This window comes from Capricornis sumatraensis, chromosome 4 (assembly GCF_032405125.1).
Source record: "Capricornis sumatraensis isolate serow.1 chromosome 4, serow.2, whole genome shotgun sequence".
Taxonomy (NCBI): Eukaryota; Metazoa; Chordata; class Mammalia; order Artiodactyla; family Bovidae; genus Capricornis; species Capricornis sumatraensis.
In genome coordinates, this window is record NC_091072.1 from 12,277,510 (window position 1) to 12,290,223 (window position 12,714).

Genomic DNA, 12,714 nt, shown 5'->3' on the forward strand with positions numbered 1-12,714 from the left:
TCTAGTTTATATAACCACGTCTGTACCTGAGCTGGTGAAGGATGGAACCTGGGGCCACGAGCACTCCGTCCCCAGTTATTGGCTGATCAGCTTCAGGGTAGAGCCTCAAGGTACAAGCCGGCCACCGCCTCCGTTACTCCCTGCCTGCTGTCACTCTCTGTAGCCTGGGAGAGTCCAGAGAGGAGACTTCCCCACTGCCCCTGCTGGGATACGGATGTTGACAGGTTTGGAAGCACAAGGCCAATGAACATAAAAGTAGCCGTTAAAGATGGCAGCTCTTCTTGGGACTTCCCTTGTGGTCTAGTGGCTAAGACTCCAAGCTCCCAACACAGGAGTCTAGGGTTCAGCGCCCAGGATCCCACATGCTGCAACTAAGACTCAATGCAGCCAAAAAATAAGTAAATAGTCTTTAAAAATGGTGTTTCTTCTTGGGACTTCCATCATAGTCCAGTTGGCTAAGACCCTATGCTCCCAAATGCTGGGGTCCCAGGTTCCATCCCTGGTCAGGGAACTAGATCCCACATGTAGCAACTAAAGATCCTGTGTGCTGCAACCAAAACTTGATGTGGCCAAATAAATAAATCATTTCAAAAAAAGAAAAAGAGAGAGTGGCTGGCTCTTTTTTTTTTTTTTTTTTTTTGCCACACCTCATGGCTTATGGGATCTTAGTTCCCTGACCAGGGATGGAACCCAGCCCCTTAGCAGGGAAAGCTTGGAGCCCTAACCACTGGACTGCCAGGGAATTTCCAATATGGTGATTCTTAAGACTTGGAAATGGATAATTCTGCGAACACTCTCTGACTTCCTTCCCACCACCCCTTCTCCCCTCTCTCATTTCTGACAATTTGTCAGAGCCGACAATTTGTCAGCTCCTTTTAGGGAACTCTTCTAGGCATGGGTTTGATCTCTGAGTCAGGAAGATCCCCTGGAGAAAGAAAATGGCAATCCACTCTAGTATTCTTGCCTGGAGAATCCCATGGACAGAGGAGTCTGGTGGGCTACAGTCCATGGGGTCGCAAAGGGTCGGACACGACTGAGCATGCTCGCCTGGTTCTGTCCGTTCTTAGCTGTGCAGTTTGGGAGGGATGAACACACCCCTCAGCTCTAGGTGGTTGGGTTACACTACCAGAGTGTCCCATCCTCAGCCATGATAAGGTCAGGGATGGGACAGTGACTGATTCGCTGCAGTCGAGAGAAAGGAGGTAGGGGTTCCGGGAGGGAAACTTGCTGGTTCTTGCAAGGATCCAAGAGGAGAGATGCTCTCTCTTCCTCTGGATAGTGCTGCAGCTATTGTTTGAAAACACAAACACTTTCTAAATGAACAGTCATCTGCATGTGGTCTAACATTTCCAAGGGAAGAAGTCGGGTGCAGTGGAAAGCAAGTCAGTGTTAGTTCCCGTCCTTGTCCACTGGCCAGCCTGTTCCACTTTCCAGAGGTGATCACAGTTACCTGCTTCTTCATGCACCCCTCCAGAGCTTCTCTGTGCATATACATGCAAATGATCTTTCATTTCTCCCAAAGTGTTCTCTACTTTGCTCTCCATTTGTACCTCCATTGTTCCTAATGATGTATCTTGGATATTTTTATATATTTGTATCTGTAGGGCTGCCTTTAACTGCTGCACAGAATTCTATTATATGGATATTCTGGTGTAAACATTCCTTCAGTAATCAGCATTTAGCTTATTTGCAAATAGAGCTGCAGTGGAAATTGTTCAAATGCGTATCCTTTGCGTCAGTGCTACGTTCGCTTTTGCTCCCATGCCGAGTCAGCCCAAGAACAAAGTGGAAGCCTCCAGAAAAGGACAGCCAAGGGAACCACAGGAAATGAAGCTGGAACCCTGACAAGTCGTTATGCTCTGGTCTGGACGATGCTCGAAGTCACATGTACCCGAGCCTGCCCTCTTATAGAGGCAATGAATTCCTTCTCCTGTTCATGCTAGTTTGGGTTGGTTTTTTGTTTGTTTGTTTGTTTCTTGTCACATAAAAAAATTCTCATTGGCACAGATATTAAATCCTCACAACCAAGATGTGAAGTGAAAAAAGTATAATAAAAAATGACATGGTGCTTTTGATATCCATCATCTTAAAATATAAACATCTTAGAGAAGAAACCAGAAAGGGTACACCAAAGGTTAACTGTGGCTGTGGGTTGCTTGTAGAACATCTGTGTTCTATGTGTATTTGAGTTTTAAAGGTGGTCCAGTGGTTAAGAACCTGCCCAGTGCAGGGGACACGGGTTCAATCCCTGTCCAGAAAGATTCCTCATGCCAAGAGGCCACTCAGCCCGTGTGCCACAACTACTGAGCCCGTGCTCTAGAGCCCTGGAGCCACAACTGCTAAGCCCGTGTGATGCAAATAATGAAGCCCGCACGCTCTAGAGCCTGTGGGTTGCAACAGGAGAAGCCACAGCAATGAGAAATTCACACACCACGACTCGAGGGTGGCCCGGCTCACCACACGAGAAAGCCCAAGCAGAGCAACGAAGACCCAGCACAGCCAAAAATAAATGCTTCCAAAGGTTCCTTCAGTAACAGGGATAACTTGCACAATCATTTGTCTCAAGGCAGGTTCCTGGAAACACAGGCTGAGACAGGGATTTGGGGCATGTGGTTTGCAGAGGGAGTGCTCTGTAGGAGGAACCCACAAGGAAGTGAAGGAAGCAGGACTGTAAAGAGGAGGGGGCCACACAAGGGGCCCTGGGTCAAGTCTAGCCATGGCCTGATTGGGGGATGCGCCCTGAAGTGCAAAATGAGCCACGTGCATCCCCCAAGTCAAGAGCAATGACTTTTTAAATTAAATTATTATTATTTTTAAATCTTTTTTGCCACACCGAGGCATGTGGGAATCTTAATTCCCCCACCAGGGATCTAACCCGTGCTCTCTGCAGTGGAAACTTAGAGTTTTAACCACTGGACTACCAGGGAAGTCCCACGGCTGGCTTTTTGTACGTAAGATCAGGCAGTCATTGGCTGCTGCTGCCGGTGGGAGTGTAACCTGCCAGGTGGGAACCTTGGCAACCTCCTGTTGCCAAGCACAATCTGGAAGGTCGATGAGAAAGAAAATCCTTATCCACCAGCAGGGCTGGTAAAGGTATCTGGGTGAGACACCAACTACATCTGTAACAATCAGAGAGTCATTTGAAAAAAAAAAAATATATATATATATATATAGGACATCCTACAGAGGCCAGTGCTTTCTGCCCTTGATCTCTGCCTTCTACACTTGCTGCTGGGACACCACTGAAAGAGTTAGCAAATGGAGAAGTCTTCATTGTAAATAACAGAGAAATAGGATGGTCTTAATGGGCATCCCTGGTGACTCAGTGGTAAAGAATCCACCTGCAAAGCAGCCTCAGATTCAATCCCTGGGTGGGGAAGATCCCTGGAGGAGAAAATGGCAACCCACTCCAGTAGTCTTCCCTGGAGAATCCCATGGACGGAGGAGCCTGGTGGGGTATAGTCTGTTGGGTCGCAAAGAGTCGGACACGACTGAGTGACTAAGACAACAACAGAAGTGGCAGATTACACTCTTTCTAGAAATAGAACTCTTGAAAATAATTGTGGAAGAAAGCAGTGCTGTTTTTCTTTTCTTTTAAACACCTGGACCCCTGAGTAAAATGAAAGTAGAAGCTTTTTAAATGTATCCCTCGACTCACATTACTGCTGGGTCTGAGGTTTCACGTCTGCAGAAGCAGCCCTGTCTGGGCTCGTTGGCTGCCTGTGTTGCCGCATCTTCTAAGGGGCTGATCTGTTATTTTAGATGGGCGGTCCAGTGGTTAAGATTCCACTTCAGGGGTCACTGGTTCGATCCCTGGTCAGGAAACTAAGATCCCACATGCTGTGCAGCCAAAAAAAAAAAATTGGTCGATTAGGTGACTAGAGGAGGCAGTGAGTTAGGGAGAAGTGCCTGGGAATTCTATGTCCTCACTGTGACCTCCTCCAGCCCCATCCCTCAGATGGTCCTCTCCAAGCATCTTGGAATACTCCCATAGCCCTTGAGGAGGGCCACCACAGACACAGTGAGTGATGGGGTTCTGTTGCTCTGGTGACCAGTTGCCGTCAAGATTCTGGAAAGAGGCAGATCTGGGTGGCCCAGACTTGGAGGCTGGCTGCAGGCAGAAGCCTTCAAGAGAACGCAGGAGCAGGAGCGCAGTCCTGGTTCTATTTTCCCTCAGCGATGCCCACTCTGTCTGTGTTCACAGATGTGCCCATGGCCCAGAAGCTAGAGGGCAGCTTGCTCAAGACATACAAGCAAGATGACAACCCTAACAAGATGTTCCTGGCCTATAAAGGTAGAAGCCTCGTCATTTGGGGGTGTGAGACGCAGGGTACCATGACCTTCTCTAGGAGGGCAGTGTTCCCACTGCCACAGAGGGGTCAAGAGAGCACAAACCTCCCTAGACAGGGAGGTCTGTTCCTGTGAACAGAATTGCCCAGTGTGGAAAGAAGCAGAAAACCTCGTGGGTGGGTCTGGGCCCTCTGCCCTTCTCTGCGGGTTCCTGGCATTTGATAAGGGCTTGTATCCTCTCCCAGGCTTCCCAGGTGGCACCAAAGTACCCACCTGCCAATGCAGGAGACGTAAGTGACTGGGGTTCGATCGCTGGGTTGGGAAGATCTCCTGGAGAAGGGCATGGCAAGCCGCTCCAGTATTCTTGCTTGGAGCATCCCATGGACAAAGGAACCTGGCGGGCTACTGTCCACAGGGTCTCAAAAAGTTGGACACTACTGAAGCAACTTAGCACACATGTATCCTTGCCCCCAGCTCTGTGCTGGAGCCTGTGAGGACACTGTGTTTCCTCCAGCCTCTTCATTCTCCCCTTCTCCCTCCTCTGCTCCTGAACCAAGAGTGGCTCCTAAACTGTTCTGGGATGCAGCCAGCCCTCGCCACGGTGAAAGTCAGTGTCACCTTTGTCCAGTCCCACATGAAAAGTGAAAGTGTCAGTCACTCAGTTATGTCTGACTCTTTGCGACCCCATGGACTATAGCCCACCAGGCTCCTCTGTCCATGGGATTCTCCAGGCAAGAATACTGAAGCGAGTTGCCATTTCTTTTTTTCTTTTTTTTTTTTGTGTGTGTATGAGTTGCCATTTCTTTCTCCAGGGGATCTTCCCCACCCAGGGATCGAACCTGGGTCTCCTGCATTGCAGGCAGATTCTTTACCGTCTGAACCACCAGGGAAGCCCAACCTATAACTCTCCCATTGTCTATCATCTTTGCCCTTTAAAATGGCATACGTTTCTCTTGTCTTTTTCAAAAAGATGAAAATTAGACATACCCAGTAACAACACATCGTTTTTTTATAAAGGGGTAGGGGGGAGAAAAGGAAAGTTGTCTTTTCCTAGACAATTCCCCAAAGCCCCAAGAGAACCAGGACAGATTCGTGGGCTGTCTGCAGAGCCCACAAGCTTGCAGGCACCGCAGTGGGCCTCCAGAGACCTCTCTGCCCTACCCGTCACAGTCTGCATGACCAGTGAAGGCAGACCCTGGGTATCCTCCGTGGTGCGCAAGACTCGAAAGCAGATTGCCCAAGATCCCTCCCTGAACTATGAGTACACACCGGTGATGGGCATGAAATCATTCGTCCAGGCTTCCCTGAACCTCCTCTTTGGAAAGAACAGCCAAGTCATTGTGGAGAACAGGGTGAGAAGCAGGGCCCTTCCCTCGCTCACTGAGACACGAGGAGTAGAGACTGGGGGTCTGGGATTGTACAATTGCAAACATGAAAAGAGTTTAGAGGGGCCCCGCAAGATTCAGAGTGTCCCAAGCCCTTGCATTGGAGGACAGAGCCGGGATCAAGACCCAAAGCCAGGGGTCTCCACACCAGCCCCCACTGCCGCGGTGCCAGCTCTTTCAAGAAGGGAATGATCCGAACCTGAAATGGTGCTGATATCACCATCATGCTTTTTTTTTTTTAATGGTTTTATGATTTTTAATGGTTGAAAAATCAAAGAGGGATAATATTTGGGGACACATGAAAATGACATGAAATTCAAATTTCAGTGTCCAGAAAAATGTTACTGGAAAATGGTCACAATCATTTACTTGTCAAGAGTGGCCTCCTGCTCTAAAGGCAGCGTTGAGTAGTTATACGACCTGAGTGAGCAAGCGATCAAGTGATCGTTGCTCAGTCGTGTCCAACTCTTTGGGACTCCATGGACTGTAGCCCGCCAGGCTCCTTTGTCCATGGAATTCTCCAGGCAAGAATACTGGAGTGTGGGGTTGCCATTTCAGCATAAAATATTGCTTGTTTGGTCCTTTGCTGACAAAGGCTGCCCCTGCCTGGTATGAACGTGAGCACCATGAGGGGTGGAGGGGGTTCATTCTATTCCCTTATGTATCCCAAGAGCCCACCACAGTGTCTGGCACCTAGTAGGGGCTCAGTAAACCCGGTTGGATGAGTCAGTGGAGGTGCACATGTGGGAGCACGTGGCCTTGACCTCCTAGAGCAAGGTCCTCTTTCCCCAATGTTGGGAGACACCGGCACCTTCTTTTTTTGCTGGCAGGCAGGGGGTGTGCAAACCGTGGGGGACAGCGGTGCTTTCCAACTCGGGGCTCAGTTCCTCAAAACTTGGTGTCAGAATTCTCAGATTGTTTACATCATTTCTTCTCAAAAAGGTGAGTGGCAGGCCCTGGCCCCGCCCCGTTCTTGATTCCCACCCCATCACCTGCGGTCTTCACTGCTCTCCCTCTTCACTCTGTCCTGAGAAAAACGGTCGCTGGGCCGCAGTATTCTTGTCCTTTTCCTGTTCCTGTCCTCCCCTCGGCGACTCATCCTCCTCCCCTGCCCCCGGACCCATTCTCTGGTGTGTGTGCCTCCCATCTCTCCACTTCTCGCGTGCCAGCTGGTGGCGGGGGGTGCTGTGTTCCCACAGAACCTCATGGACTCATCTTCCAGGACATGGGCTTTACAGTTTATGAACACACCTTCTGGGACTCTGCGCATCTGTGCTTGGAACCCAACATGCTCCTCGATGTGGTGGAGGTAGAGTTTCCCTCGCTCTCAGCAGCGTCTCCCCAGACCTGGTTTACAGCTTCCCTTTTCTCCTAATCACCCCCTCTACCCCGACTCCGGTCATCCAAGACCTTTTATAGGCTCGGATTCACAGCCCTTTAGTAGGAACCCACGTGGAGGATGGCTTCTCCTCCCAGCATCCCCCTGTCGTGACCTGTGTGGTCAGGGAGGCGCCGACAGGACAGTCTTTCCCTGCAGCATGCCCCACATGGCTGCGTCTTTGTGATCGGGAGTATCAGCAACTGTCAGCTGACCCCGCGTCAGTGGACACAGTTGATGACCCTGATGAAGGTGAGTGTGCCTCCCGCCTGGCTCCCCTCCGTCTCAGCACCTCCCATGCCTCCGGGAGCCCCTCCCCCTTCTCATTCTCTTTTTCTCCTACAGAGCAAGGAGATATTTCCATTTTTTGACATTCCCTATCAAGGTTTATCCACCGGTGACCTGGAGGAAGATGCTAGATTCTTACACTACTTTGTGTCTCAAGGCTTTGAGTTCTTCTGCAGCCAGTCTCTATCCAAGAATTTTGGCATTTATGGTACGTCATGGGCGGGGGGAGCAGGGAGGGCCTGATGGCGCCACACCTGGGGCACAGGACACATTTGACGTCTCCTACCCTCTGGAGAGAGCCCAGAGCCCCGGAGCACCCCAGGGCACCTTGGAGGCAAAGGGAAAGGGCACTGAGCTACACGTCAGGGTCTGTGGTACGATCTCAGCTCAAGCTGACTCCAGTTAAATCATCTCATACCCCTTAGGCTTCTGTTTCTTCAACTGGAAGATGAGGGGCGGGGACTTAGCGATGTTTCAAGTCCCTTTCACCTTTAAAAAAAAAAAAAACTTTTTGCCATCTATTTATTTTTGGCTGTGCTGGCTCTCTGTTGCTGTGCTTGGGCTTTCTCTGGTTGCGGTGCATGGGCCTCTCACTGCAGTGGTTTCCCTTGTTGCAGAGGGTTCGCTCTAGGGCACAGGGGCTCAGTAGTGGTAGTTCCCAGGCTTTAGAGTCCAGGCTCAGTAGTTGTGGTGCAGGGCCTTAGTTGCTCCGTGGCATGCGGAATCTTCCTGGACTAGGGATTGAACCCATGTCCCCTGCATTGGCAGGTGGATTCTTAACCACTGGACCACAGGGAGGGGCTGCCTTCCACCTTTAAGACTCTTACTTGCAGCTACTTTTCTTGGCAAGAAGAGCCTGCGCCGACTTCTTGGGGCCTGGATGGGGCCTTCTTGGTGAGGCTGGGCGGAGGGCCCTGTCGTCCAGCCCTCCTCTCTGCAAGGCTGGAGGCAGAGACTGAGGGCACGGCCCGGGAACGGTGGGGGTGCTGAGACACGGTGGGGGTTCTGTCTGTCCCATTGCTGCAGACGAAGGAGTGGGTACACTCGTGGTGGTGGCGCTCAACAACCAGCTCCTGCTGCGCGTCCTCTCCCAGCTGATGACCTTCGCGCGGGCCCTGTGGCTCAACCCTCCCACCACGGGTGCTCGCATCATCACCTCCGTCCTCTGTAACCCTGCTACGCAGGGAGAATGGTAAGGGCAAGGAGAGGGGCAGGACGGGTGGGCAGAAGCTCTGCATTCCCACAGACCCGCTGACTCACAGGATGCCCTGGCTACTTCACTTCCTGCCCACGTTGCCTCTTTTACTGAGGAGCCCCAGTGGCAGTGCTGAAGGTTGGGGGAGTGGGTAACGGGATGCTCTTTGGGGGCACAGGTCGGCTTATTATCGAATTGTTTGAATGCTCTCAGTTGGCAAGAGATTATGAGGAAGGACCAAGGACCTGCTCCTCTGGCAAAGTCGGCTGGAGAGTCTGCTCCCCTTGCTTACATTAATATGGGCTGAAACCCCCTCCCATTTATAACCATCCCAGATGGATGCTTACTCTTGAAGGGAGAAGAGGGGAAAGGCAATGAAGAGGTCGAGAGCCTGGGGAGACCTTACGCTCTCCACTTCTTGCTGTCCTTCCCTTGGCAGGAGACAGAGTCTGGAAGGGGTTGTAGAGAATGTCATGATGACCAAGGAAAAGGTGAAGGAGAAGCTCCGGCTTCTGGGAACCCCTGGCTCCTGGGATCACATCACTGAGCAGAAAGGGTCCCACAGCTATCTTGGACTCAACTGTAAGTACCTAGGAAGGGACAGCTCTCTCATTTCTGACCTTGGATTTGGGCTTGTATTTGAGCATAAACTTCGTGGACCAGGTAACCCGTCCCTAGCTTCACCTCAGACTTTGATTCTTTCCTGAGGAAAGTGGAGCTGCTTTGGGACTCTTGTGGCTCCCCAGAAATCCTGAGACTTCCTGCCGTCCATAATTCACCCTGGGCTAGAGGGGAGCGGGATGGTACCACCCTAGGATCTGAGACCCTATGGTCGTCACCAGCCCAACAGGTGGAATACCTGATCAGTGAAAAGCATATCTATATCCCCAAGAATAGTCGGATCAACTTCACCTGTATCAATTCCTACAACATAGATTACATCACTTCGAGCATCAATGAGGCTGTCTGCTTCACAAAGGACTCAAGAGAAATAGCTTCTGAAAGTAAATGACCCCTGATTGGAATAAAGCTTTAGTCTTTACAAAAGTCCTGTGCTGATTATTCATTGCTATAGTTCATTTCTCTGCAGAGCACTCTCTCTCTCCCCATCTATCTACAAAGCATTGGCCTGGCCTCAGCAAAGAGGGGTAAAAAAGACCCAGAGAAGAAGGGAATGTTTGCATTCACTGACCATCTCGTATTTGTTGAGCACCTACCATACCATATATTGGGCTTCCCTTGTAGCTCAGTTGGTAAAGAATCTGCAATGTGGGAGACCTGGGTTTGATCCCTGGGTTGGGAAGCTCTCCTGGAGAAAGGAAATACCCACTCCAGTATCCTGGTCTGGAGAATTCCAAGGAAATGTATAGTCCATGGGGTTGCAAAGAGTTGGACACGACTGAGTGACTTTCACATACCATACTGAGGCCTGACCTGGTGCCTTAGTCCATTTGGGCCGCTGTAACAACATATCATAGACTGGGTGTCTTATTAACAACAGAAATTCATTAAGAGTCTTAGATTTCTGGAAGCTGAGAAGTCCGGGATCAAGTTACCAATAGATTCGGTGCCTAGAGAAAGCCTATCTCTTGGTTCATAAGCAGCACCTCTGGCTGCAACCTCACATGGTGGGAGGAGTGAGGGATCCCTGGGGCCTCTTCTATGAGGGCACTAACCCCATTCATGAGGGCCTCTCCTTCATGACCTAATGACATCCCAATACCATCACATCGGAGCTTAGGTTCCAACATATGCTTTTTATTATTATTATTATTTTTTTTGGCTGCACATGGGCTTTCTCTAGTTGCAGTGAGCAGGGGCTGCTCTCCAGCTGTGGTCCCCAGGCTTCTCTTGTTGTGGAGCACAGACTCTAGAACACATGCTCAGTAGTTGTGGCACATGGGCTTAGTTGCTCTGTGGCAATGGAATCTTGCTGGACCAGGAATCAAACCTTCGTTCCGTGCATTGGCCTGCAGATTCTTAACCACTAGCCCACCAGAGAAGCCCCAGCATATGCATTTTGAGGGGATACAAATATGCAGACCATAGGATACAGGCATCAAAAGCTATGTAAAAAGCAGACACAGTCCAGTTCATTTCCTCTGGAAGTTTACAATCTAATTGGAGAATGAGTCTTGCATGTAGGCATGCAAAGTTGCTTCTGTCGTGTCTGACTGTTTGCCACCCTATGGACTATGGCCACTAAAGTGACTATTGGGAGTCTGTTAATACATAGAACTCTGCAAACCCCTAGCAGTTATGACGACACCCTCCACCCCAGCTGGGGAAAAACAACTCACATGGTAAAAATGGAGCTAATCATAAGAGATGACATGTAAATAAGCAAGTCTCAGGGAAAGGTTAACCCAGCAGGACTTAAGTGCCCAAACTTCATATATTCTAAGGGACTTCAGGAATGGCCCTTGACCAGTGGCTGAGAAATGAAGTCTGAGCTCTCAGAGTTTCCTGCCTGACAAGAGTGGCTTTGTGTGATGAAGCCCTTGGGTCATTCTGTGCCAGTTGGGTGTCTGGGGCTGGAGACTGAGGAGTTGAGGTCAGTTATACAGGCCCTGCATGCCCACGTGATTGAGCTCCCCGTAAAAACTTGTGGTGTGCCTCACTGGCAACACCTCACACATACTGTCACATGTTGGTGCTGGGAGAATTGAGCACTGTCTGTGCAATTGGAACAGGACGGGTGGACAGGAAACTGGAAGCTTCTGCCTGGTATCTCCCGGATTCCATCCTATCTACTCTTTTCCTTTGCTAATTTCAGTCTGTATCCTTTCACCGTAATAAACTGTAACTATGAGCGTAACAGCACAAGGATTTAGGCAAGTCCATTTTTAGCTTCTTTGAATTCCCTGAAGATTGTTCTCACAGGGAGTGCAGACAAAGTGAGCAGCCTTGTGGGGTTGGGCTTAAGATCCCCAAACGTATTTGTAAAGGCTGGGAGGCTCCTGCCTGGAAAATAAATAGTTCCTTTCCCCTAAATTGTAATTCTTGTGAGAGGAAGCAGAGATTCTGTCTAGAGGTCTTGTAAGTGAGCAGGATTGCAAGCAAGTTCATAGAGCAAGTAGGGTCATCTCCTTTGGTTTCCTGGTGCTTAAAGATGAATTTATCTTGAGTCGGTATTTATCCACAGATGAAGACTATTCTCTCAGGTCTTTTGAAGATTCCTATGTCCCAGGTTCTAAGGGCTTCTAATCTGAATGCCAGATCTCTAGAAAAACACTTAGTGCCTGTGGGTCGCGTTTTTAACTGTCCTCAAAGCATAAAGATAGAATTTATTCAGCCAGGCTCTCCCCAACCTCCTGAGCCTAATAAAATGATCCTAGTGACTTTCAGGTTATATATCGATATATATTTATATTCAAAAAAGTTTGGAAGGATATGCTTCTAAGGCATCTCTGACTGATGGGATTACAAATAACATTCATATTTGTGTATTTTAACTTTTATATGAAAAACTACTTTTAAAAAACATATATGAGGTGAGTCTTGGTGATTGGATTTGCATGGCTTTCGGAGAAATAAACTTTAAAAGAAAATATTAAAATAATAATAATTATTATTTTTGGCTGCTCCACCTGGCTTTCAGGACCTCAGTTTCCCCTACCAGGGACTGAACCTGGGCCATGTCAGTGAAAGCCTGGAATCCTAACCACTAGCCCACCAGTGCGTAGAGTATGGGCATGCACGCTTGGTCATGTCCAACTCCTTGCAACCCCATGGACTGTAGCCCGTCAGGCTCCTCTGTCCATGGGATTTCCCAGACAAGAATACTGGAGTGGGTTGCTATTTCCTACTCCAGGGGATCTTCCCAACCTAGGGATTGAACCTGTGTCTCCTGCGTCTCCTGTGTTGGTAGTCAGATTTTTTTTTTTTACCACTGAGCCACCTGGGAAGCCCTACTAGCCCACCAGGGAACTCCCTAAAATAAGTTATTTTGAACTTTTACTTTAAAAGTTTTATTAACAAAGATTACATAGCGGCATTACTAATGAAAGTTTGTGAACAACTTAAGAGCTGAACAATATGGATATAGTGAAGGAATCATATCAACTTAGTGGAATATTATGCATTCATTAAAATGATCCATTATTAATACCAGGTAAGAAGGCAATGGCAACCCACTCCAGTACTCTTGCCGAGAAGGTCCCATGGATGGAGAAGCC

General features: G+C 49.2%; 1 protein-coding gene across 1 annotated transcript; it reads left to right on the forward strand.

Moving 5' to 3' along the window:
* Positions 1-4,179: 4,179 nt before the first annotated feature.
* On the forward strand, positions 4,180-9,548 carry GOT1L1 (glutamic-oxaloacetic transaminase 1 like 1). The gene is made up of 9 exons (XM_068970521.1): positions 4,180-4,294; positions 5,461-5,642; positions 6,506-6,617; positions 6,875-6,984; positions 7,213-7,305; positions 7,399-7,549; positions 8,368-8,533; positions 8,976-9,118; positions 9,379-9,548. The coding sequence occupies exons 1-9, from the start codon at positions 4,180-4,182 to the stop codon at positions 9,546-9,548; spliced, it is 1,242 nt and encodes a 413-aa protein (XP_068826622.1).
* Positions 9,549-12,714: the final 3,166 nt, after the last annotated feature.

What these genes read in the sequence shown, in the direction of transcription:
- GOT1L1 (XM_068970521.1), top strand. Translation starts at nt 4,180, where the DNA reads ATGCCCACTCTGTCTGTGTTCACAGATGTGCCCATGGCCCAGAAGCTA. An exon ending in AAGTCATTGTGGAGAACAGG is followed by an intron (nt 5,643 to 6,505) that starts GTGAGAAGCAGG and finishes TTTTGCTGGCAG; the next exon opens with GCAGGGGGTGTGCAAACCGT. An exon ending in AGTTGATGACCCTGATGAAG is followed by an intron (nt 7,306 to 7,398) that starts GTGAGTGTGCCT and finishes TTTCTCCTACAG; the next exon opens with AGCAAGGAGATATTTCCATT.